We start from the raw sequence: 25,569 nt of genomic DNA, 5'->3' as shown, positions 1-25,569 counted from the left end.
CAAATTCTTTTGAATGGCTTACAAGGTTCTATAAAATTTGGCTCTTCACTTCCCCTCCAGCTTCTCTTCTGACCACCCTCATCCTCCGCCGGGTGACCTGTCCTGTGACCCTGCCGCCTCACACCCTGCTCTCGAAACTCGCTCCTTTATTCTTCAGCCTGGGGCTTGATACATGGGAGGAGCCCAATAGATGTCTTTTTACTGGTTGACAGTTTGCATGAGATGACAGTCAAATGGTCCCTGAAATGTAAAAATCCCTAACGCATACCAGGGTCCCAAACCAATTCTCTCTTACACACACACACACACACACACACACACACACACACACACAATTTCCAAAGGACAGCTGCCTCCTACCTCGTATTTCATCTGGAAGTTCTGCACAAGGTTGAGGTCGGTGAACATCCGAATTGTGCACAGTGCTGTTTCCAGATCAGACAGCTCAAAGTCACTGAAGCTGAAGTCAGTAATTTTAAGGGTCTGGGCCGATGGTACCACAGCAGCCTTACGTAAGGTGAGAAGAAAAGAAATAAAGCTGTTCATTAAGGGTAGTGTTGATTCCCCAAGTACTTAGCAACAGGGAAATATCACACTGTATTTAGTTTTTCTTTTCAATGTTACTATACTTGCATTATGAAATGCCCTCCAAAGGCCCATGCATTAAAGGTTTGGTCTGCAGCAGTCGTTGCTGGGAAGTGGAGGAACAAGAGGTGGAGCATAGTGGGAGGAAGTGAAGTCATTGAAAGCGTGGCCCTGAAGGGAATACTGAAGCCCTTCCCCATTTTCTTCTCACTTCCTGAACAACTTGCTCCCCTTCATGCCTCCTGCCATGCTGTACCGCCCTGCCACAGGCCCAGAAGAAAGGTGACAACCGATCACATACTCAAAACTCTAGCGCCACAGGCCAAAATAAACCTTTCTGTTTTTAAAAATTGATAATCTTGTATTTTGTCATGGTAATGGAGATCTGCCTAAAATAAATGTAATACTTTAGAAATCTTTTATTACAGGAGCAACTCCTTATAATTTTTTTTAATAAACTGAGCCATGTGGGGTAACTAATATAGTTCCAGCTAGGCTAAGCAGAGGAAGAGGAAGTTGCCATCCTAGTATTATACCTAAAACAGTAAGCACTACTAAAACCCCCGATAATACAGCCCTTTTATACCCTCCTGGCCTTATTCACTCAACAAATATTTATGGAGCAGTTATTCTAGAACTGTCCAATGCTGTAAGTCAGGAGTCAAGTAGTGAGCAAGATAAAGGTAACATTCCAAACATTTACATTTCATTTTCAGGGCAATCTTATGAAGCAGATACTCTAGGTCCATTTTTTTGAGGTACAGAAACTTAAGCATAAAGAATTTAATTTTCTTGATCATAGTACCCCCATTGGGTATGGAACGGAGCCAGGTCTGCAGTCCAGGCAGGGTGTGCAGCTCTCACCCTGACAGTTTCCCCTCTGCAGATAACCAGAGCTTGTCTGCACCACACTTGCTTTGCCTACGCCTAATCATGACACACCTGTGCTGCGTAATGCAACCACTAACTCCGAGAGTCTGATTTAGTAGCTCTGGGATGGGCCTTGAGAAACTGGTTTTGATTTTTGGAGGGGAAGATGCTTCTTAACTGAAATCCTTGACTTTGATTTTGTAGCTAATTAATTGTAGCAAATACTTGTATTGTTTTCAAACATGATTTACTCTTTTTCATCAATGCTGATCTTTTTGTAAAGTGTCTACTCTTTTTAATTGATATATTTCTTTTCTAAGGTGTTCCTACCCAAAGAAGGGTCAAGTGAACCCCAGAGCTAGCCCCACCCTGCTGAGTTACATTCAGTTTACCATAACTCACATTTATATTTATCTGTCTGTCTCCTAAAGCACATTGGGATCTACAGGCAAGGTTTCATCTTGCATACTTTTGTATCTACTGTGACTACTGATAAATAGCGTTAGTGTTCTTTTAGTATAACTATTAAATGAATGGGAGGGAGAAATCTTATCTTCTGTACTTAATTTGAGTCAATAAATTGTACTCTTAAAGTCCCAAATCTTAGAAGGATGAAGTCCATTAGTCAGTGTTAGAAAACTGGCAGACCTGGCAAGGGCATCTCAATTTGTTTTGTTTGGTACTAATTTTTGTTAAATTAGTGAATCTGTTATCCTGTTTAAAAATTGGAAGAATTTAAAAACAAATTTCCAGTTTCTTCTGAAATATCAGGTCATACTGAGCTCTGTTTCTCCTGAAGCAGCCACTGGCTGAGGCCCAGGAGCCCTGGCACCCTCTGAACAAGTGGAGCCCATAAAGGTTCTCTCTTAGATTCCTGCGGGGCCCTGTGGGGCCTGGAATTTGCAAGAACCCCATTCCTCCATCCCCAGGCCATCTCAGCACTTTTTAAAGTGTTTTAACTAGATCGGGCTGAGATTAATCTGATGAAAAGAGGTTTTTATTTATTTTGGGTCAGAGAAAAGAAATACTAAGAAATTGGAACTAGGTTCCCAAACTTAGATTTCCTGAGTACTCTAGATGTCACCACTCTGCTTTACCTTCATCCTTTGTGAATAAAAAAAGGCAAAGTAATAATCTCTCATAGAGCTATCTAGAGCTACAGATTTCCCTGTAAATTGAGGGTACTTGTATATTTCCCTGCTCATCTTGGCGTTCAGATTTCACTTAAATACATCAAACTTCTTTAAGATTTCAATGAAAGTTCATCCTCTTATGAATCTTTACCCAAGACGACAATTCACAAGGAAATACGGATTTTTCCAAAATCAGTTCTACGGGCTGAAGTAGGGGAAGAGAGAAAGAAAAATGTTTAGACAAAGGCCTTTGTGGTTTACACTGGCCTCTAGCATCAGAGATGAAGCACAAATGTGACTTTGGAAAGTGTGGAGGTGGAAAAAGCCCACCTCTTAACTCAAAGCAGATAACAGCTGCTTTCCCTAAACACACTCGCTAGACAAGGGAACAGATGTTTATTTTCCCCTTAAGGAATCATTACTTTTATGGCAGGAAGTTTTCTTTTGCTCTTTCCACACAGTATATTCTACAAGCTGCAGGACACAGCAGCCAACCAGTCCATGCCTTCTCCACTCCGCATTAATTCCCAGCTTTTCTCTGCCGCGAGAAAAGGACCCTCTTTTGCTTGTTTGGTCATGCCACGACTCCAACTTCCTGAGCTGACGCAGTGGGGACATTTGAACATTCTCCTTAAGAGCCTTGTGGTCAGTGATACAGAGGTTCAGAATTCTGGGACTGATTACTAATGAGGCATGAGAAAGTCAGAAATCTTTTAAACTCTCATAATCTGCTTCTTTGACCATTACATGGGAATTTAACTTTCTTTTGGCTTTGCAGAGACTTGAAATAAAGATGATTTTAAGTAAAATATATTATTACCTATTATTTTTCCTTACCATGTCATAAAAGAACTATTCTATACTTTGCTACTAGCAGTGAATAAAGTACATGTTATTTCTAAGGTAGGACATGTATATACATTTCTAGATTTGCATAGCTTGTCCTTCTAATGATGGCTTTATTCATTAGAATATGCAGAGATTTTTAAGTTTGACTTTCTTCAGGAAACTATAATTTACTGGATTATGATCTTAAAGACTAACAGAAATGACACAGGTTAAAGACTCTGTGTAATAATAGGGTATATAAATATAAATATGTACATGTTGAAATGTCCAGTTCAAAACCTCTACAACTATAATGCCACCTAGTACCATTAAATGCTTCCTACATCTTCATATGAGAGTAGATCTATGAAGTTTCAGATAATAGCATTTAGATATTGTACTGCTTGATTCAAATATGGTTAGGCACTTGTAGAGCTATAGTTTCAACTTCTGTCAAATTAACAAAATTTGGAATGCAAAAAATAGACAAAGCTCATTGGATTAAAGACAACCCACCAAACAGGTTAGTGGTACACACACAAGTACACACACACACACACACCATACACACATAGGAGGTATGATCAAAAACTGAAGTTTAAAAAGTGAATACTTAAGTTGAAAACATGTTTACTCTCCCTCACTTTGAGCACACCTATCTCACTGTTCTCCCCACTTTCTGAAGCAGTTCTGGAAGTCCTCTTGCACTTGTGTGTTTTCTTGTGCTGTCCTGGCTGCCTTGATGTCCTGAATCAATTGAAAATGTCTACCTTTTATTATAATTTGAATTTGGGGATGAGTCTGATCCAGTGAAAATGATGGATGTGGATACATCGTGATGTTTTTATTGACAGAAATTGCTACATCAGGAATGACATGTACACAACACTGCCCACTTCTCAGGTCATTCCCTATGCATATGGTTTTTTAAATGTGTTACAAGCCTGTATAATACTCAGAATTCTCAGTAGTGTTCCTGGGTACAAATTCCCCTTGAATAGTTCCCTCACTGTCAAAAACACAACCCACATCACTTTGAGGTCAGCTCTGGACTGATACAGGCTTTTTTCACATCTGGAGAACTTTGGTGATTTCCACCGAGAACTCTCAACTTTGGTCAGGATCATAACCATAGACCCAAGTTTTCTCTCTCATGATGACATTTCTTAAAAATCTGGACTCAAAAGAAGCAATTATTTGCCAACTCCATGAAATCTGTTCTTTGTGGTTCTTGATTTATAGTACATTAAAACCCACCTTCTTTCAACCACCGCTCACAACTGACTGACTACACTGAGCAGGCTAAAACCTTTGCACATACCATGTTCCATGTGCTGCTTCTGGTAGTGAAGATCCCTGCCTTTCTGTTGGATTGCATTCAGCAGCTGCATTAAGAATATCTAAATATTTCACCTAGGTCTTTTAATTATATCCGCTACTCAAACTAATAAAAGAATTTGCCTCTGGTGAGTCTTTAAAGGAAAATATTCATGAGTCATCTTTCATGACTGTTTTTCTAATACCTGTCATGGTTTTATTATGCTTGAAAATATTAAAAGAAAAAATCAACTCTGGGAGTAGAATTCACTGACTAAGAGTGGAATTGGGAATATTTCTGGGTGTAGGATTATCTTGAGCAAAGGAATCAGTAGTTGGAGTTATAAAAAATATTTCAATTTCTCAGTGATCTTAAATTAAAACCCATTGTTCTAAATATATACAATCTGATACAAAATTTAATATTAAATTGATGATTGATAGAGACTACTATGAAGCAGCTCTGAGCAGGACTTATATTAACCAATTGGCTTTCTATGTTTACTTGTGAGTCACTGGTCCCTACTGAGGCCTGTAATGGTGGATGAAGCCATGAGCCTCAAAGGACAAGATAAGGTCACAGCTGAGGACTTGTGGCTCCAACCCCATTCACTTCTGCAGTGAGGCCTTCCTGGAGATAACATAGTTCTCCTAAATTAACATAAAGTATTACCTGGAAAAGTTCTAAGAGAGATTCCCAAGTCCTGCCCAGATTCCTGCATTTTCTTCAATATCCTTCTCCTTTCTTTGAAAACAACACAAATACAGGTAGCCCAGGGAAGTCTTTATCTTAGCTGAGAAAATTTCAAATTTTGTAAGAGAATTGGACCCTCTTGGAGCCCTAAAATCATTTCAGTTGTCTCATTTATATAGGCCTTGGCTGTCCACTCATTTGTGAGATTGCGGGCCTGATCAGCCTGCAATAACTAAGGGTTATTAACCTGACTGATCATCAGCTACTGCAGTCTTAGATCAGCTATCATATTTGTATTTCACCTTTAAATGCTTGCTGATCATAAAAAAACTTAAAAGCAAAGGAAAGCACATGGTGAAAAGGCATGATGAGGGGCTGGTGGTTTAGCTTGGTGTCACAGTGCCTGCCTAGCAAGCATGAGGTCCTGAGCTCAATTCCTGATACACTTACTCCCTAAAAAGGCATGATGTCCTGACGTTCTGCTGACTAAATATGGTATTTAACCTCTCTGCCTACTTTTTCAAACCAGTAAAGTGAGGAAGTTGGTGTATCCAGTCTCTAAGGCTGCATAATCTCCAATGTTATAGAACATTTGCCTCTGTGGCCACAGGACTCCAGAACCTCTTACTGTCTTCTCATTTTGAAACCAAATGCCATACTATGAGTGGCATCTGAATCTTGCAAGGATCTTCCCATATATGGCTCACATTCCATACATGATTCTCAATGGCATTTAATGTAAAGGGACGGATGCAGCCTGACATTATGGTTTTGTTATCTTTTCATGTGCTTGATTCCATACACAAGGCCCCTCGTTCCTTGCAGGTGAGAGGAGATCAATTCCACAACTGCTGGCTTAAATAGAGGACTCTCTACTCTCTGTGTGAGTAGAGGAGGGTTAGACTGTGTATATGGTGGCCTCTCTTTCTACAGCAATAAGGTTCTAAATGGAAAACTGAGTCTCCTGAAGTTACCATCTGTTTTGGGAGTAAATTAATACTCTTGCACTTGCAGGACTCTTTAACTCTTTGTGCTCTGCCTGGGATGTACGTGCTCAGATCCTCATAGAGCTAACTCTTTCTCATTGTGGTATCCATGATGCATCAAGGAAGCATGCACTGGTCCCTGTGATAGATACCATCGCAAGACCCATTAGTGTCTATTTCAATCTTTTTCTAATGGCCTAAAAGACAAATTTCTCTGACTTCTTTGCATCTAGGACTATAAGTGGATTTGTGTCTCCAATTGCGTATACTTGGAAGAAACTAGAATTTCAAAGTAACAGCGCCACATGAGAAACTCATATTTGAGGGGGTGGGAGTGGGGTTCTCAAGGACGTATTGTGATTTGAGCAGCACTTTCTGACTCCCAAATTATCTAGTGTGGTTAATTTTGGAGGGAAGAGATGGCCCAATGTTTTCTGATTCTAGTCTGTGTAGAAGATCACAGAGAGAGCTAGGTGGACAGGTTTCTGGGACTCATTCCTGGAGTCATTCACCTATGCTTCTAATAATTTCATAGAACTTAATTATTTTCTCGTAAAATTAGCTAAACTAGTTTTTATCATCCACAATCGAACCCTGATGATACTCTCTGTTTGGCAATAAAGTGCTGCAGATGAAAGACTCTCAAGGTCAGGGGTTTAGGATTGGACAGCTGGTCTGGATATATCCGAAGGCAAACACAGGGACCAGGATCCCGTCACAGCAGTAGCTGTCAAAAATTTGATCTTTGGATCACCAGCAGCAGCAGCATCTTGTTAAAAATGGAAATTCTTGGGCCCTAATACAGACCTACTGAATCAAAGCCCTGGGAGTGGTGCTTGGCAATCTGCCTGCTATAACAAGCCTTCCACTGATTCTGATGAACGGTGAAATTTGAGGACTACTGCACCAGGGAGGTTATTAATAGTTGATGGCACTTAATAGCCATTTAAATGATCACTTGTGGTCACCTAGAATGAAATGCCTTTTTGTGGACCCAGTGCTGTCTCCCATGCCACAGTGTGATGGGTAAAACCTGCAAGGTGGTTGGCCGCTGCCTGCTTCATTGGAGAGATTTAAAAAAAGAAAAAAGGCTCTATGCTTCAAATTTTTGGTTGAAATTGCGGCCAAGAAACTAAAGTTTTTATGGATGCTCCTAACATATTCTTGTAGCACTAATGTAGCCCAAACCCAGATGCAGTCTTATCCTGCAGGTTGCTGAATTAGAGTGTGTGTGGGTTGAAATCACAGACTTGGTCCATCTACGTGAAAGTCAGAATACTGATTAGGAAAGAGTAAAACACCAAGAAATAGAATCAAGGCATTTAAGCAGATTTGGATAATGACATATCTCTCAGGCCATTCACTTGAATCTAGTGTCTCTATTTAATTTCATGATGCCCTAAATCTCAGTCATAGTTCTTTTAATGACTATAACTCTACAGCATTACATAACCATGTTCTGTATACCAAACTTTATCATTATTATATTTGGAGTACCTAATATAATGTCCATATGGAGTAGGAGGTAAATACTAATTGAATAAGTAGTTTTAAAAAAATCATCAAGCACCTGTTTCTCCAAATTATGCAGAAATGTTTCACATAAATTTAATTTGGCAAAGAGCTATGATATGAATATTAATATTAGTAATGAAACACGGGTGGAAACAGCAAATATGTTGCGATATATGACTTGTTCTTCATAGTTCAATTACTCAGCTTATGTACTTTTAAAACCCTTTAATTACAATTGAATTTCTTCCTTCATCTGCATAATGAAATTACTACACTCTTAAAAAATCAGTTTTAGTTTGTCATAGTGTCATTTAAAGTTTGATTCTGTCACTTGCAAGAAATTGGAAACCCACGATGAAAAATCAGAGGCCCAAAAGTTTTCTACTTATTAGCAGCTCCAGTAGGAAGTTACTTAAAGTAGTCAATTCTAGGTTATGCAAATAGAGAACTGGTTACACTTTACGAACAACAGATGTACATCTGTTCTTCTACCTATGATGCTTTTTCCTCCAGTAAGTTTTCCACTTATCTGTATAATTTCTTGAATGCTCATTATTAGAATGTTTGTGTGAAAGTCTTTGGAACATGAAGACCGAAAAGCCATTAATAGATACTGAGAAGTGAACCCCATCAATATTATCACTGCTAACAATAACTAATACTTGATGGAGGTGTATGCACCAAAACTCAGGTTACCATGACTCTGTAAGGGAAGTTCTTTTATTATTCCTTTTTTACAGATAAAGAAATTGTGGCACAGAGAAGACATATATTTGCCTGAGACCACAGAGCCCTTTAACACGGTGGCTTTATGACCAGTTAGCAGGCTGTTTTACATATTTAACCAATATTTGGTACAAAGTATTTCTAACTTTGTAATAAGTTTAAGGATAAAGAAACAAAATCTTAATGAATGAACTTCAAGAGCTTGATAAAAATGTATATATTTAAATGCTAGGTTACAGAGGTTATAGGTTTTCTATAAATACTGTCTTATAGAATCTATTAGTTGATTCATTCATGCAATTGCTCAACAAAACATAAAGCAGACTTTTGTTAAGTCAGTGGTAGCTACTATTGTTAATTATTGTTAATTATTATTAATTATTATTTATTATTATGACTCAAGAACTGACAGTCCAAGGGAGAAGATAAGACATACATATCTAACAGAGATACACAGTGTTTTAAGTGCCGTAGTAGTAGAAAGCTGTAGCAGGTACCCAAATGGTCCCTAACAACACAGCAATGAAGCTAAAGTTAAGTCCACATTTCACTGCCCTTTTAGTCAAGGAGAATTTTCCTGAGCTTTGTCTACCCCTCAGGACAAATGATAGCCCTTCTCCTCAACTACTTCTCATTATGTAGGCCACTCACACTCACAATAGAAGGGCCATACTGTAGCCCCTTTGTACGAGTAAGGAGGGAGCCTTTTCATTTAGTCAGTAGAAAAATAAAACTTTTAAGGAAACAATATATAGTGGATGGTCTCCTTGAAGCCCACAAGACATGTATTCATGGAAAATAATATACTTGAGTAAAGTAAATATAATGATATTTTGAAAATTATTGAGTTTCTTATTTTTGGTAGATGCCTCATGAAAAAGGCTTATATTTAGCCTGTGGCAAAGTCTCTAGTAACCTCAGCAGGACATAATGACATGGGTCCCCTGGCGACAGAATTTGCGCATTCGTGTATTCTCCACACAAAAAAGGTCATACTGCTATCAGGGGCATTTTGCCTGCCTTCGGTCTGAGGTATCAGATCTCACGAGGCAAAATAAAAACATGGAAACAACCTTTCATAGACAATTGCTAAGAAAAGGCTCCTTATTCACAAAGTTATTTATTAAAATAAGTCTGAAAAGAAGGCAGCTACAGAACTTTCTCTTGCATAAAATGTCAAATTCTTCCAATTAGTTTCAGTGATTTACAAAGGCGTTTTGTTTCATTATTCCTTGATATTTGTCCAATGTAAAGGTCAAGAAGAACAGACATTTCACTCTCAATAGTTTTTTTTTTTTTTTTAGAAAAAATTTTTTCAAGGGTAAAATTAATACAAGCTATTCGATAGGTTGAATTGGTGGTGCGTGGTGAGCTCTCCTCCCAGGTGCCTGACCTCTGTGTTAGCCCTAACCATGATCCTCCTGGGGCCTCTTCCACGTCCACGGACAGCAGCTCAATTCCTGCCTTCAAATAAATCCACTGTCTCTGCTACCACACTGGACACTAAAGAGGGCTATTGTCTCTTTTCTCCACTGTTCAAATGCTCCAAAAGTGGAGTTTTAAAGAAAAAAAATCATAAGCTATTAGACTTTTTCTTTCTCTAAGAGGGAAGAGAATTCAAATGTAGATGAGAAAGAAGTATATGTAAATTAAAAGGGACGTGAGTATGAATCGCAGAGTGTGGAACCAAATCTACACACAGTAAAGTGACTGATGCATACAGAGACTGGACTCACCTTCTTTAATAACTGGATCATTACGTAATATGACCTTTCTTTCTGACCATATATAAGTGGATCACCTCAAATCTCAGCAGGAAAGAAGCACAGACCATAAAAATCTTGGACAATGAGCTTATAGTTTTTCAAAATCATATACGGAAGACATGTAATAATGTCAGTAATTTGAGGGGATCAAGATGGAGGGAAGGGAGATAGGGAATGATAAAAGGAATTAAGATGTGTTATGTACGAGCTCCACACAAGGAGTGCAAGCATTATATATGGCAAATATGTATCAAGAACAAGAAGGAAGGGGATCAAGAGACAGTAAAGGAGGAAGAGAAGGGAGAGACAGGGATAAAAAAGAAATTAAGATGTCTTATGTACATGTACCAACTCCCCAGAAGGGGTGTAAACATTACATACTAAAAATATGTATTAATAAATAAGAAATAATTTTAAAAGAATTTAAGATAATGAACATGTTTATAAGTACAATTTCCAAGCCAGTGTATGACAATTGTGACTAATACATGCAGATCTTGGTTACCTAGCTGCATGTAGAACTGATAGGAAAATTATAGTGTTTAGAAATACACACAAAAGTTGTATATAAAAAGCTCAAGAAGAGTGCTTCCACACTTTGGAGGTAAAATAACTCCTGGAAGTCTTCTACTAGTGAAATCAAAGCAACACAGGTAAGATTAATCTGTCAAACGAAAGTGGGAAGAACCAAATGGAGAATCTTGTAAGTTATGCCAATATGAAAAAGATATAACCCAGCTAATGCTATGGACCTCCATAAAAATGAGTCTCCATTGACAGCACACGGGAAATCCGAAGGGTTGCTTCAGAGTCCTACTGGATGTCATAGGTTACTATGGTTCAGTGACACCGAACACAGGATAAATTCTTAAATCATCTGCTCAAAATGTTTTCAGTTTATAATTTAGCTCTCTATATAGATTTGTTAACAAGGAAGGGACAGTGATGACTACCTTGCCATGGGGGACCTGGTCTGTACGCTAACACTGACTTGGGCAGCAGAGATTTGGGTCAGATCCGGGCTCTGCCTCCGGCATCTGTGACCTCTAACAGCTGCTTCCCACCTGCAGCAACTGCGCATGCGTATGATCAAGCCTGGTCCTGAAAGGGTAAGGTCAAGATGAGACAGATTCTGTCCTAGAAATTCTCCTTAAGTGGTCAGCTTCTTCCCTTTGCTAGTTTTTGTGCAAGAGGCTCCTCAGGATCATAAAAGTGTCTGTCCGCTTCCAACTATACTGCCAGGACACTGTGGGAGAGCTTTAAGGACTGAACTGCCTAAGCCTGACTCAATAGCAACATTGAGAAGCGTATGTACTTTCATATATCCTAGACTTTCTGCTCTCCAACAAGAGGAGAGATTGGAGCAGGCAATTAGCCAATCAAACATGTTTTCACTTCTATCACTTGGATAGTAAATGTTTGTCATATTTTGATATATGAACTTTCTAATAATCATAACCAGGTCAGCTGGGGTTCTTTTTCTGTTATCTCCACAGCTTGTGTCTAAGGATCACGGCACATGGCAAAGTGCTCAGTTTAAGACCCTATTTCTTTGATACCCACTTTCAAGTGAAGAAAAGGTTAGATTAAAAATGAGATGGAAAAACTGAAGTAATGCTGAGGGAAAGTAAGGATGCTGAAGTAATTACTTTTTTGTAACTAGAGAGCTTTTGTGGACACAGGCAGAAATATATGTCAGTACATTATTTAATTCTCTTATGAATTTTCAAAAATAAAAGGAAAGCATTTGATAGATTTTCAATTTAAGTTTTAAATAGAGATAATTGATCAGACACATGACAGCAATTTCGGTAATTGCTATACGATGCAGACACTTGCGCTGTTGAGGCTGTTAAAAGAATTTTTATTCAGTTGACAGAAAATGAGGATTGAAATCAGTTGCTGAATTTCAACCAATTTTCATGAATTACTTGACCCACAAGCTATGTGACCCTGAGCTTCTCAATGCAGCTGCCAGAAATCTATTTTCCAAATGGAACAACAGATGGTTCTGAACAATATGCAGTATAGCAGTTTTCAGTTATCCCAGAGTGTTTTTCTGTTGCTAAAATTATAAACACAATAGAGAAAATAATTTTCAGATTTTTGTGAAAGACTACACTAGTATTTTCAGAGGGAAAAACAAAATTAAAAATACTAGTGGTTTTTAAAGCATTATCTTTAGAAATTACTCTATTTGCTAGTTTTTATTTATCTAAAACACCACATGGCAGAGTGTGACCTTGCCTGCTTTTGAGCAATAACTTAATAAGCCTGTGGTGCCTGCGGCAGCACTTCAATATGTATCTTTCCAAGGGCTACTTTCCAACTCACAGGACACATTAGTTGAAAACTATACACCTACGGAAGGAATAGACAAATGGGCCAATTAATTCTAAGTGAATGATAGGTTAAAGTTAAATGCCTTTGTAAACAATTGAAAAATCATGCATTGTTTCAGATACTATTGTGAGCACATATGATAAATATGGCTTCTTTTTTTTTGTTTTTTTTTTTTTCTGGTACTGGGAATCAAACTCACGACCTTGTGCTTGCCAGGCAGGTGCTGTGCCGCTGAGCTAAATCCCCAGCCCCATAAATATGGCTTCTATATGAAGCCAACCTTGAAATATGTGTAACTTTTCATATAAGATCACCTGAAGATCCTTGCACTGTTCCTGTTAAATGACTCATTTTTCTACTCTCCAGTTCAATTGAGAATGTCTCCAAGTCCTCGTATACATACTATTTCTCGCTGTCTCAGCACTGTGCAGTGCAGTGTAAGCTTGTACAGTATCCTGCATGGCTGTGTGACCTTGCACAACTCCCCTGGCTTCTTTAGGCATCAGCAGGTCTTCATGATATAAATGTGCAGTTTACATGAGAAAATGTATGTAAGGCCACCAAAGCATTAGCATTTGGCAAGCTGGGATGACAATTACAATGAAAAAATCTCCTTATGTTCATGCTTTCCATTCTTTGCATAGACCTTATCATACCTTCTCAAGGAAATTTAAAATCAAGGCACTGCAGCATCATACACATCTCAAATTTTCATGTACCTCAACTGAAGCAATCCCAACCAAGGCCAAGAATTCTTCTTACCTATCAGTGTGCTCTTCTGTCACCATATGCTAAGAAACAATGGGATGAGAGTTCACTAACTGACCTTATTTGACCCCGTTTCAGATAGCACACCATAAGCCATATGGTCAGAAATTAAAATCACACTCAACCTCTTGTAAGAAGTTGGTTACTGGTAATAAACTAGAAAATCTTTGTTGTCATTACTTGCTCCTTCTTCCCAGGAACTGAAAACTAAATTTAATTTTGGGCTTAGAAAGATGTAAAGATTATAACAATTACTGGGAAAAAGATCAAAATAATATAATACAGTACAGGGTCAATGTATTGTTACTTGTTATTTTGTACTAGCAGTAACTTTGTACCCGCACAAGAAAAGAGTTGATTAAGTATTTTTGTGAATGTCCACGTAAATATTTACCACATTTGATTAAGTATCTAGGGAAACAGGAATCCTGAGGAAAGCATATTTATGTATTAAGCATATACTGCTGTGGTTAGTACATTTTAAAAAGAAAGAAGAGAATTACCGCTAATGCCTGGAGCTCTCTTGTTTCTTCCTCTGCTGCTGAAGCATGGTAGGACAGAACCTATGGGGTAAGATGAGGAGAGGTCCAGGTTACACAAGAGGGGATGAGCAGACGTGGACTAGAATTTCAAGCTTAGAATTCTGCTCAACCTTCTTGGAGAGGGAAGCAGGCACCTCAGAGTGTCAAATCTTTTCACTGCTTGCAACAGAGTGAACAGTAAAAATCTCACATTCAGACTCTATCTCTTGCTTTACAAAATAGTTGTACTTCTTACTTTCCAAGAACTCTCTGATGACTTTCATCCTGACATTGTTAATATAACAAACACAGTATTTATAAGCCCCCCAGAAATAACTATTGGCTCAAACTTGGCCTACAACTTATTTCGGAAGACTTTTTTTAACACTGACTTTATTTTTGCTTGTATACATAATTTGTGTGTGTGGGGCTTATTGTATAAACTGACATTTTAAAATTGATTCTAAAAGCAGTTTAGAAATGGCACTCAGATGAGGCCTGTAACCAGTGGCTACAGGAGAATTCATACAGAAGAACTTCATGGCTGGGATATAATGTCACAGATGTAGGACCCCTTTACACTCATCCAAATCAGGAGCTCAGAAGAGTAGTGCTGCTCTGTCTGGCCACCCATTAAGAGTTGAGGACGCTGAGGCCCTGGGACTGTCATGACTCAGCTGCAGGCTGATGCCTAATAAGAGCTGTGGCAAGGAATTGCAGGGCCCGGCTGTCAACCCCCCAACCTGTACACTCAGCGTTGCCCTCAGAAGGTGAGCGGTCAGGCTCACTACTTCTAACAGCATGAGAATCACCATTTCCACTTTCAAAAGTGACTGACTCTAAGTAATAGGATAATATTTGAGACAGTCTTTTTCAGCTAAGGAAGTGGTTGTAGTTTAAATACCTATCAGATTTTTAAAAATAAACACTGTAAAGTTCTATTTTGACAAACAACATTCCCAGCCTCTCCACAAGACTTACTGAAACAGAATGGTCAGACATAGGGTTCCAGAAGTCTGTAGCTAGAGAAAGAAACTATTCCTGCTTTTCTTTTCTTTTCCTTTTCTTATTTTAATCCTCTAAGATTGCCTAGGGGCCTTTCTTGTTTGCTGCCGTTTTGTTTTTTCAAAATTTTTTTTTTTATAAGTGTCCTCATAGGCAGAGGCGGAGACTCAGACAATACAGCAAAGGGACAGGCCTATCATATGACCTTTGACAAACTCCTAAAATACTGTGTCTTTGTTTCCTTAGCTGCTTAAAAAAGGGTAAAAATCTCCCTAATGTAAGTCGCGTTGAGGCTCTGATGCTGGAACCAACCCATACCATGAGTGCTAGGACAGGAAGTAAAAGCTGAACGTCTGGCTGCAGATGGGCGGGGGGGGGGGGAGCCCAGAAACGTCAGCCCACCTCTAACGTGACCATCTGCTTGGCCATGGCCCTCTCCACCGCTTCATACATCTGCGTGTTCTGGATCCCCAAGCCACAAAAGATGACAAAAGCTTCAAGAAACTGTTCATCATTGCGGTTGAAAGGCTTAACTTTGCCAGAATTCTCCTCCATCTTATTAACAAGTTGGCAAACCCCTGTAACAATCCAAGAGATTAAGCAAACGTTATTGTGAATTTTCGCAGCTTTTATTGGTTTTATTACACACAAAGATTGTCTTGTACTTTTCTTTTAGAAATGCCTGCCATCTCTAAATAAGCAAGTGGACCACTCTACAAATGTAAACTGGGAAAGTAAACTGAATTAATTTACATGAGAACTAGTTTTACACAGTCCTTGATGTATACTGTCTGTGTTCAAAAAATCCTAGAGTACTATTTTCTTCTGGACTTTTAGATCGGTTGAGTCCCCAAAGACAATTTGTCCTTTGGAAACTAATTGAATTTTTGTACCCTTGCCAGGAGAACAATTTTGATGCACATAAGAATTTTGGGTCACAAAGATTGCCTTTCCTTACTGAGAAACCAGACATTAAAACAACAACAAAAATACAATTACATACAAGATAGAATGCAGACAATAGGCAGTTATCGTGAATTTCAAATATACACTTGGGCATTCAGATGAATCACATTTGTGGACAACTTTGGATAGTGCAAACAAATGCAAATAAAAACGACTATTCAGAAACAAAAGCAGATCAAATCTTGAAAGAATGTCATAACCTTTCAAGTCCTGACCTCTTTTAGAAAATCAAGCGTGCAGTTGGGTAAGAATGGAAGATTACATCAGTGTTATAATAAATCCTCATTCTGAGCTGATTGTTCCTGGGATTCTGAGCTTAGTGGTCCCTCCATGAGGAAGGAGTCTGGTCATGCAGTCTACCTTTTGGTAAAATACGTTGCTAGAGTCTTTATCGTGCTGCCTTGGAATATATGGGCCTTTACCATAGGTCCCACACTGCAGGTAGATGTGAACATCCCCACTTTACAAGTGAGGAAACTGGATTTTCAAAAAGGTTGTGTGTGGGTTTCAGATTCCACCCCGCACAGGCTGGCCGTACAGGCGCTCTCCCTCCGCACATACAGCTGCCCGCAGGGCTCTCGCTGCATCTCGCTTTATCACAGCTGGGCCTCTCCCACAGGCCTGTGCCGCTGCCCACTGCCCTGCTGCCTGCCTTTTCCTTAACCCCTACCTTCCTTCACAAAAAGCTGCTGGCGGCCTCTGCCTTCTCTTCTCTCTGCACTTAACATGACCACCTGGTGCACCATGGTAGATAAACATCTCTCCTCCTTTTGGGCTGTCACTATCATGGGCTTAGAAATCTATTTATTTGGCTTTTTCAGTTCCATTTCCTCAGCTAGAAAAATGCCTAGCAGGTAGCAGTAATTCAAAAAAAAGAAAAAAGAAAAAAGAAAAAGCTGAATTAATGAAAAAGTGCAAGACTGCAGCTCTGACCCAAATTACTTTCCCAGGAAGATTACAGCCTATTATCCCTTATTTTTTTTCCTGGAGCACAAAAGCATTTCATAGAGTCTGAGGAAAGATGGTTACAAATTAATTTCCTTTATCACCAATGCTGTACATTTTCTTCATTTTTAATGCTGTGAATGATCTGGACTCTCCTTTTTTCATTCTTTTTTACTTGTTTAAGACAACTGCAGGCTATTCTATTGCACTGGTGCTGCAGGGACTATTTCTCTAACACTGTCTCATTATCACAGAAACTTTCAAACAAGACAATGAATTTGGACATGGAAGTAAAAACCACACAGGAAACTGCAGTCAGCATTCATTATCTTGAAGACACACATCCCATCTATGGTAAAAACATAAGAGCCATGTCCTCTAACCTTTGTGAATTCCCATATGATAAACACGGAGCTGGTTCTATAGGACAGCTCTGGCCCTTCCCCAGATCACATTTTCTTGAGAGTCATGCACTTCATGCCCTTATCCTTACATCAGAGAGGAACTGCCTTTCAATTTTGATTACAGTTATCTTCTAGACCGTGACCCTTCTTTTATAAATAAGATGTTTCTTTTATTAGAAAGAGTTACAGCAAGGAAAGTACAACAAAGGGGTACTGAGATGTGGGCATTAGGCAGTCTGCTAGGCTCATGGCCTTGCTAAGTAAGTCTCCAGCACAGTGGTTCAAATCTTCCTCAGCCAAAATTCACTGAATAATAAATTAAGAAATAGTAAATTATATCTCTGGAACTGCTCAGAAATCACTGGAATGGAGTATTAAGTGTACAAGTGTTGGAAGTCTGCTGTAACCACGGCTCAGAGCAGAACAGCTAAAATGTGTCGTGTTATGGGCAAGCAAAGGGTGCTGAAGCAAATCTCCCATCTAAGCAAATCATTTAATTCTCCTTTGCAACTGGAATGAACAGCCACATTTATACAGCACTCATGATAATCCCACTGGTTTTTCTGCATCCTTTAGAAAATCTAATTGTATCAAGCAAAAATACCCATGTTAAGAAAGTCATGAAGGTTTATAGCAAACAACTGAGGTTCTTCATTTGAGAAAATTGAAAGCTTGAGTACACATATAGGTATGTTTCTACAACTACTTCACTAATGATCTGAAAGAATGAATAATGAAAATTAAAACTGGTAATGTGAAATGTTATACTGACTCTTAAGCCATAAAAATCTGAATCATTTACATATAAAAACAAAGTGGTTAATAAGAGGACCCAAAATAAAAAAACTTCAGCAACAACCAATTAATAACTGTAATCATAAATTTAAAAATATTCAAAACATATACTTTTTCACATTTTTTTTTCCAGCACTGGAGATCTCACATTTTAATATTTGGAAATCATTTATAATCCATAGTTTTCATAATTTATCTTTTCTGTTGGAGATACATAAAATGGAAGTAATAAAATGTAGTCTATTATATACAATAACACAATTACATATCCAGATGTGGGTCCACATTTCGACTTTCTGTTCTCTTCCAACAGCCTTGCCATGTTTTCTAGCATATATATCAGTCTTTTTAATTGCTACTTTCACAACATGATTTAAATTTCTGATAAAGCAATTCTATGTCCACCAACTGATTCCTGTTACATCTTCTAGATGTAAATGTTGTAAATGTTTACCAAAGTTGATCAGCTCACCCCCATCGCCTAAAATTGGCATTAGTCTGGGGAGAGATGATGCCTTAGAAAATAGATTCTAGTCATTCAGGAAATGTTATTTGACTTGTTAAAGATTTTTAAGTTATTTGGTATAAGTGTAAGTTTCCTCATATAGATGTTACACATTTCTAGCCAAGTTTACTTCCTGTTACTTTGGTGAATAGAATTTTTTGGACATTACTATTTTCTAACAAATTTTCTTGACATAAACATTGAAGTTATTTCTCCTTAATAATTTGAAAACCAGGCCTTTTAAAAAGTGCTCTCTTATTAAATAGTATTTCTGCCAATTCTCTTGGTGTTCTCTGTTTAATAAGAATATAATTTGTAAGTTATTTTATTTTGCCTCCTCCTTTTCTGCATCTCTTTTTATTTCATCTTCTCTCACTGCTTTGGTTAGAATTTCCTATGAGCAATAAGTTTTTAACAGCAACTTTAATATAACTTTCTCAATTACTTGCATGAGGTATTTTCGACTCCAATTAATATTGGTTATCATCAATTTTTATAAAATATCTCCATTTCACCAAAAGGTATTACACCTACTTGGTACACTGTGTTATCTAAATTCTTTTATAATGTCTTCTTCATATGTGGTTATACTCCCTCTCTTATTCCAGTTCCTGACTCTTACCCTAATTATCTGTTAGAAGTTTATTATTGTTGCATTTGGTCATTATATCTTGCTTAACTATCTTTTCTCACTTCAAAAATGTATTTTTTTTCAGTTTAATTCTCATGCTTCCCTCTTCCTATTTATTTTGGAAAGGCAGCATAAAAAAAAAAAAAAAAAACAGAAAGTGCTGCTTTTGGAATTTCTTCAGTTGAGAGCTTGGCTAAAATAATTTCATTATTTCTTGATTAATTATAATGAAATATTTAGTGATATATATTTTCCCTCTGAGTAGAGCTTTGGGAATTTAAGTTATAATGCTGCAACTATTACTTTCGTAAAATTTTACTCTTGACTTTTTGATTCTTTGTCATTTAAGAGAAAGCTTTTCAGATTTCAGTGAGTTTTTTCCTTCCAATGAATCCTTTTTTCATACATATTTCCAGTTTTAATGCATTATAATCCATGAGAGTGGCTGTCAAGTCTACTTTTCAGAAATGATTGATTTTGTGTGTATGCATGTCACCTGTGGTTTTTAATTTCTGATGGATATATGAAAATAATTTGTATTATTAACGTTATGAAATATAAAGGTCAATCTACATATGGAAAATAAATCCAATCAATCCTCAATATTAATCAATAATAATATTTCCTTTTTTCCAACTATAGTGCAATACTTTGAGAGGTACACTAAAGCATCTACTATGACTCTAGCTACAATTTTGTCCACTTCTTGTAATTTTTAAAAGGTTTGGTTTTCATATGTTAATGTTAGTTTATTAGAATTCATGACAATTACATCTTCCTCTGTGAGTCTTAACTTTAATCAAGGTAAAATCACCCTTTATATTGTTTTTACTTGAAATTCTAATTTGCTCGAATCACTGTCATCCCTGTGTTTTGCTCATTTTGTGTCAGATATGTTCTTTCTTTCTTTCTTTTTTTTTTTTTTTTTTTTTCGTCTCTTTGAGACAGGGTTTCACTATGCAACCCAAGCTGGGCTTGAACTCACTTTGTAGTCCACACTGGCCTTGAACTTGCAGTGATCTTTCCTCCTCAGCCTCCTGAGTGCTGGAATTACAGGCATGAACCACCACGCCTGGCCAGATATGTTCTTAGAAATGGCATATTTTCCAAACATTTCTAATGTTCCTGGTCCACTGTAGACATGCTTCTTTGTTTTTTTATTGCTACTATGAAGTTTTCCATTTACTTAAGGAATTCAAGAAACTCTAAACTTTATTTTTACTATTTAGATTTTCACTTTCATGAATTTAGGCTATCACTTCTTAGTTTTGTTTTCTTCCAATTATTACTCCTCCCTACAATTTTATTTCCTGGCTCTTACTATAACTAATATAATTTACAATTCTTTAACTAGAAAAAAGTGTGGATACTTTTATAAGACATAGAAGCAATGTGCACCATGGAAAGCAATGAATGATTTAATTTTACTTCCAGTGGGAAAATCTTAGCAAATATTTTATAGGCTCATAAACAGAGATTTTGCCAGTGGGGAAAAAAAACTTTATATAAAGAACAGAATGCTGTAAAAGTCAAATTCAAATTTAGATGACAGAATGTTTATTTATGCCTTGGTGTTATATTGCAACACATGGATGAGTAGATTACCTTTCCAAACACTTATCTAAAGGTCCACACCTGAGTAATTTTCCAAGAAAACCAAAATAACTCACAGAGCAAGATAAGATGATATGAAGCGAAAAGTAATTCAAAGGTTGAGGCCTACAGAAAACATCCTGTAGACATGCACGTCTACATATTTTATTGACAGAAGTGAACTAAGATAAGGTGGTTTGGGAACATCAGAATCATGCAGGTGCTTGGGGAATGCTAATAGCCCAGTAGAACAAGTTACGACTCAGGACAGGAAAACATGTCTCAGGTGTGCATTATCAAGCATTCCAGCAGAGAATACACCTCAGCTGATTTAGATGGTCACAATGGTGGTAGGCAATATAATCTTAAGGGCCCACCATTACATAAGTGGTCCACTGTTGACTGAAATACATTATGCGGTGCATGACTGTATAGCAGAGTTATGAAATTCACTGTAGAACTGTAAAATACAGTCTGCTTATGGTGTAGGTCAGATAGAATTAGCACTGTTACCAGTTAGAAAACATACTCAGTAACAAAGATGCATTCATCTCTTACACTTCTCTGTCAAACAAGCATAACACTGTGCACAATTTTTATTTTTATTATACTTATTTTACTAACAAGGGAATAGAAATACAAGCTACTCAAGAGGAGACGTACTTAACATATTTTAGGGGTCTTTTTGGGGAGGAGTGCTGCAAACGGGATTCATTTTTTCAAAAGATGGCCTGAAATTGGTATGGAAAATAGGCATCAAAATTTCTGGTAAACATGACACAGGAAGAAGGCATTGTTAGCCTAGTAAATAGGGGAAATCATTGGTTAAAGTAAATGAATATTAATGAAAAGAGTTTTTCCTTGATAGTGCTGGAAGCAAAGTGGAAACACTGTAATAGCCAGAGTACTGACAAAACATTTGTTAATGTGAAACCATACCTCAGGGAATAAATCTGATGATACAACAGGCTCTGTGATGGTCTAATGTCTATAATTTCATCTAAATGTCAGTAATAAAAAAATGAGGAGGAAGGAAGAAGATTACAAAAACCACATGGGCTCGCCTGTCTTTCTGCATGTAATTCTATGGGGATTCTCTATTAGAATCACATAAGAGTGGAGTGGAATCTGGCCTCTGATACGCTAAGACAAATTATCCACAGTCATAATATTTTCCGTGCTGCATCTGTGGGTATGTAAGTAAAGCCCAGAATTCATATTCTTACTTTTGTCATACTTAGAAAACAGCAGGGAACACTGGAAAATTTCCCTCTGATATTGGCTAACTTGAACTCATCTCCTGGCCCCACAAATGCATTCTGAAAACCAGTTTTTTCTGTCTTTTAACTTCAGGGAATTTGTCCTCTCAAAAAACAATATTTGGCTCTGTTATCAAGTAGTGACACAAAAAATATATGCAAAGAGAAGTCTGATTATTCCAAATGCTATTTTTAAATTTTTTTGTTCATTTGTTTGAAACAGTAGGAAGCTCATGGAATGCGAACTCTGAACAGATCTGAAGGGTTATTAATTGCACAGAGAAGGGTACTGCGCCCACAGCATCTGTGCACCTAATTAAAGAGCAAAGGAAATACCATGCTGGGAGTGCTACGTCCAGTCCAGTGCTTTCTGAACTTCCTTGAGCTTGCCCACATTTACCACATAAATACGGTGATAGAAGAGTCCGTGTGTAACTTTCCCCGGCACCTTGTTATTCTGAAAAGAGAGTGCTGAGGACAAGTGGAGATGTGAGCTGATGGAGTAAGCTGCCATCCTGTCTCCCTTCTTCTGACAAGCTACAAGTGAACATCACATCTCTTCTGCAGGTCAACTTCACATTTTTATTTTGAAGGTCAAAGTCAGCTTGTATCAATTTTTACACTTCTATGAAAAAGCATTTTTTAAAAAACATAGCATAATGTGTTTTGTCCTGAGACCCCTAGGAAATAAGATTTTATAACAAATAATGAGACTTTCCTTTGGTATATCAGAAGGCACCATTTTTTTTATTGCATATGTCAGAGAGCTGATCGGTGATAATCTTTAGAAGAGAGCTTACATATTCACTAGCCTTTACTTTTTTGTCTAGGCACCATAGAGCTGCGCAGCTGACCACATAGTCCTGGAAAGTTGGCCTGCAAGCATTAAAAGGGGTTGCATACCAAGTCACTAGGTGTATGGACTAAGAAACAAGATTGCTACACTGAGGACAGATTCACCTCTCCGGGGACTGACGGGAACTGAGCTGACAATACTGATTTATAAACCAGAATAGTACTAATGTACAAGAATTGTTTGTTATCCCAGGAACAAGAGCATGTGCACCTGCAGCTCGAGGCATTAAGTCCAGTTCACTAATTTATTATCGGAAACAACTGTCTAAGCAAGAATACACTTGAGAGGATATGCATAATATTCTCTTCCTATGAGCTACCCTTCACTGGAAAGAAAAATAGACAGAACAAGGGAAGTCAAACTGGTGCGCCTGGAAAGAGAACAAGGGAGGGTGGATTCATGGAATGTTTAATGGCATTAAGCCGATGTATCCATCTCAATAAGAACGTACATCAGCACAGGGATTGGGGCTATTGAGAAATCACTGGCTACAACCTGCAGCATCTGTCTGCACCCAAGTAATGGCTTGCTGTCTGGCTGGAATAAGCAGTGCACATCGATAAAGCTCTCTGTGTTCACCTCCACGTTGGGGAAAAAAGGTTCCTCCCCTGCGGACAGAACCTGAGTGAATACTTTCAATATCTGTCATTTTTAAAAGTTTTCTCAAATGATACCACTTGTCCTCTCCTCTATCTGATACTCTTCTTTAGTAAAAGCAGCCAAATCTTCTCAGCTGAAAACTATTCAGACCTTTAAAGGTAATTTTACATATCTAAGTGTTGCTCCATTAGGGCTTTAATTTTAGAATTTAATAATTAGGGAATTTTTTTTTTTTTTTTTTTTTGAGACAGGGTCTTGCTATGTAGTTCAGGCCAGGCTTAAACTGGCTATGTGTCCCAGGCTGACTTTGAATGTGACATGATCCTTCAGTCTCAGCCTCTTGAGTGCTGGGACTACAGTTGTATGCCACCATGTCCAGACAAAATTTAACCTTTAGAAGGGACTTATCTTTCCTATACTTTCCAGTTTCTTGGGAGGAGATAAACAGGTCGGATTTATTTTCACAATGTCAATCATCTATGTACAATCATAGGTGATTGACATATAAAATCCTGTATTTCCTGCCTTACAAATATATTGTTAATGGTAAACACTCCATTTTTTGAAACTGGATTATTCCACCATTCCTGAAGCAAACATTTTTCTCTAATTTGTATATAACAATGTAGGACCCTGAAGGAAGGGATTTCTGCTTTCCTTACTGATGCATCCCAAGTGCCTAAAGCAGTGTACTCAATAAGTATTTACTGAATGAATAAATGAATGTGACCTACAATCTAAGCCATGTATTTAAAAGAGTAAAAGACCAGGAAGTAGGACTCCAAAGCAGTGCACATTATCAACTTGGTGTCTCACTTCATCTACTCAGCTTCAACATAGCAATTTTACAAAATTCTTGTGAAACTCAATTATAGTAACTACATAAATACATAGTACAAATACACAAAATATGCAGCTAGCCTTTATCAGCACAAAGTTAGGTCAAAATTCCTTATCATTCTATTTGTATTTTTCTCAAACATTTTATGCTTTAAATTTACATTTGAAAGAAAGAAGTACCTGGGGATATATTGTTTTTAAATAAGTGCAGAGTATAGGTTAATGGAAAGGCTTTACCTATGACTTTATTCTTCTTTCCATTTTTTATAGGTGTACAGAGCAAACTTCTAATGCACTGCTGATTTACATTTCCTGTGTTTTCATTCTAAACAAAAACAGAAACAAAACAAAACAGCTAAAATGATAGAGATTGATTTGTCTAGATGCCATATTAACTATACGGCACACTCAAAACCAATATATTCATCTAGCTAGATATAAAATAGAAGTACAGAAAATGTCCAAATCATAAGTTAGTTCACATAAGCACAATAGGAAACAGTCTACTTTGTTAAAAATAATATTTGACATTTCTTTTTCATCTGAAACTTCCCAAGCAGCTTATAGTACTATTACGTGAAAATAGTTATTCAGTATCTACTCTACTGGTAGATGCTTCTGTTTAACAAGATTGGCAGAACCCAAAAGCATCGGGCCACTTAGGAGACGGTACAGCAAGCAAGTCCTTCTTTGGTAACACCACTGTGTCTACTGCCCACACTGGCAAACTTTGAAAAAGGTGTCCTGATATGCAAGTAGCAAAATCAAGACAGCTGCTTCAAAGAACAACGCTTTTCTGAAATAAGATGAAGGAAGATGCTAGAATTCAATGTTTTTGGGGTCTGAGGAAGGGATCTTCATTGCTTCACTCTGAAGGAAAACAGACGCTTATTTTCCCACAGAGATGCTCACTATGGTAGACAAGTAAATTCAAACCGAGTAGAACTTAATTTTTGTAGATTAAAAAAAAAAAAAAAAACAACTGCAGCAATACTACTTAAGGACTGCCAATGACATTGGTAGGTAATAAACTATCTCACAATTGGTATATAGTCGTTGATTGATACATATTTAAAAACTGGAAGAAGAACAGAGAAAAATACTCAAATGTAGCTTGC

The 25,569-nt window shown here is 37.6% G+C and overlaps 1 protein-coding gene across 2 annotated transcripts in view; it reads right to left on the bottom strand.

Annotated features, from left to right (window-relative positions):
* The window catches only part of Pde5a (phosphodiesterase 5A, cGMP-specific), a 119,221-nt gene that overhangs the window by 30,451 nt on the left and 63,201 nt on the right, over positions 1-25,569 (bottom strand). For both annotated transcript variants that reach the window (XM_005386794.2, XM_005386796.2), the window contains exons 9-12: positions 24,689-24,776; positions 15,460-15,635; positions 14,035-14,094; positions 361-507 (exon numbers count right to left, since the gene is read on the bottom strand). In XM_005386794.2, the coding sequence (XP_005386851.1) occupies positions 361-507; positions 14,035-14,094; positions 15,460-15,635; positions 24,689-24,776 (471 nt within the window). The remainder of the gene's footprint in view (positions 1-360; positions 508-14,034; positions 14,095-15,459; positions 15,636-24,688; positions 24,777-25,569) is intronic.

Source organism: Chinchilla lanigera, unplaced genomic scaffold (assembly GCF_000276665.1).
Source record: "Chinchilla lanigera isolate Chin_1 unplaced genomic scaffold, ChiLan1.0 scaffold00027, whole genome shotgun sequence".
Lineage (NCBI taxonomy): Eukaryota > Metazoa > Chordata > Mammalia > Rodentia > Chinchillidae > Chinchilla > Chinchilla lanigera.
Note: the sequence above shows the minus strand (reverse complement) of the source record. Positions and strands in the feature narration are given on the sequence as shown.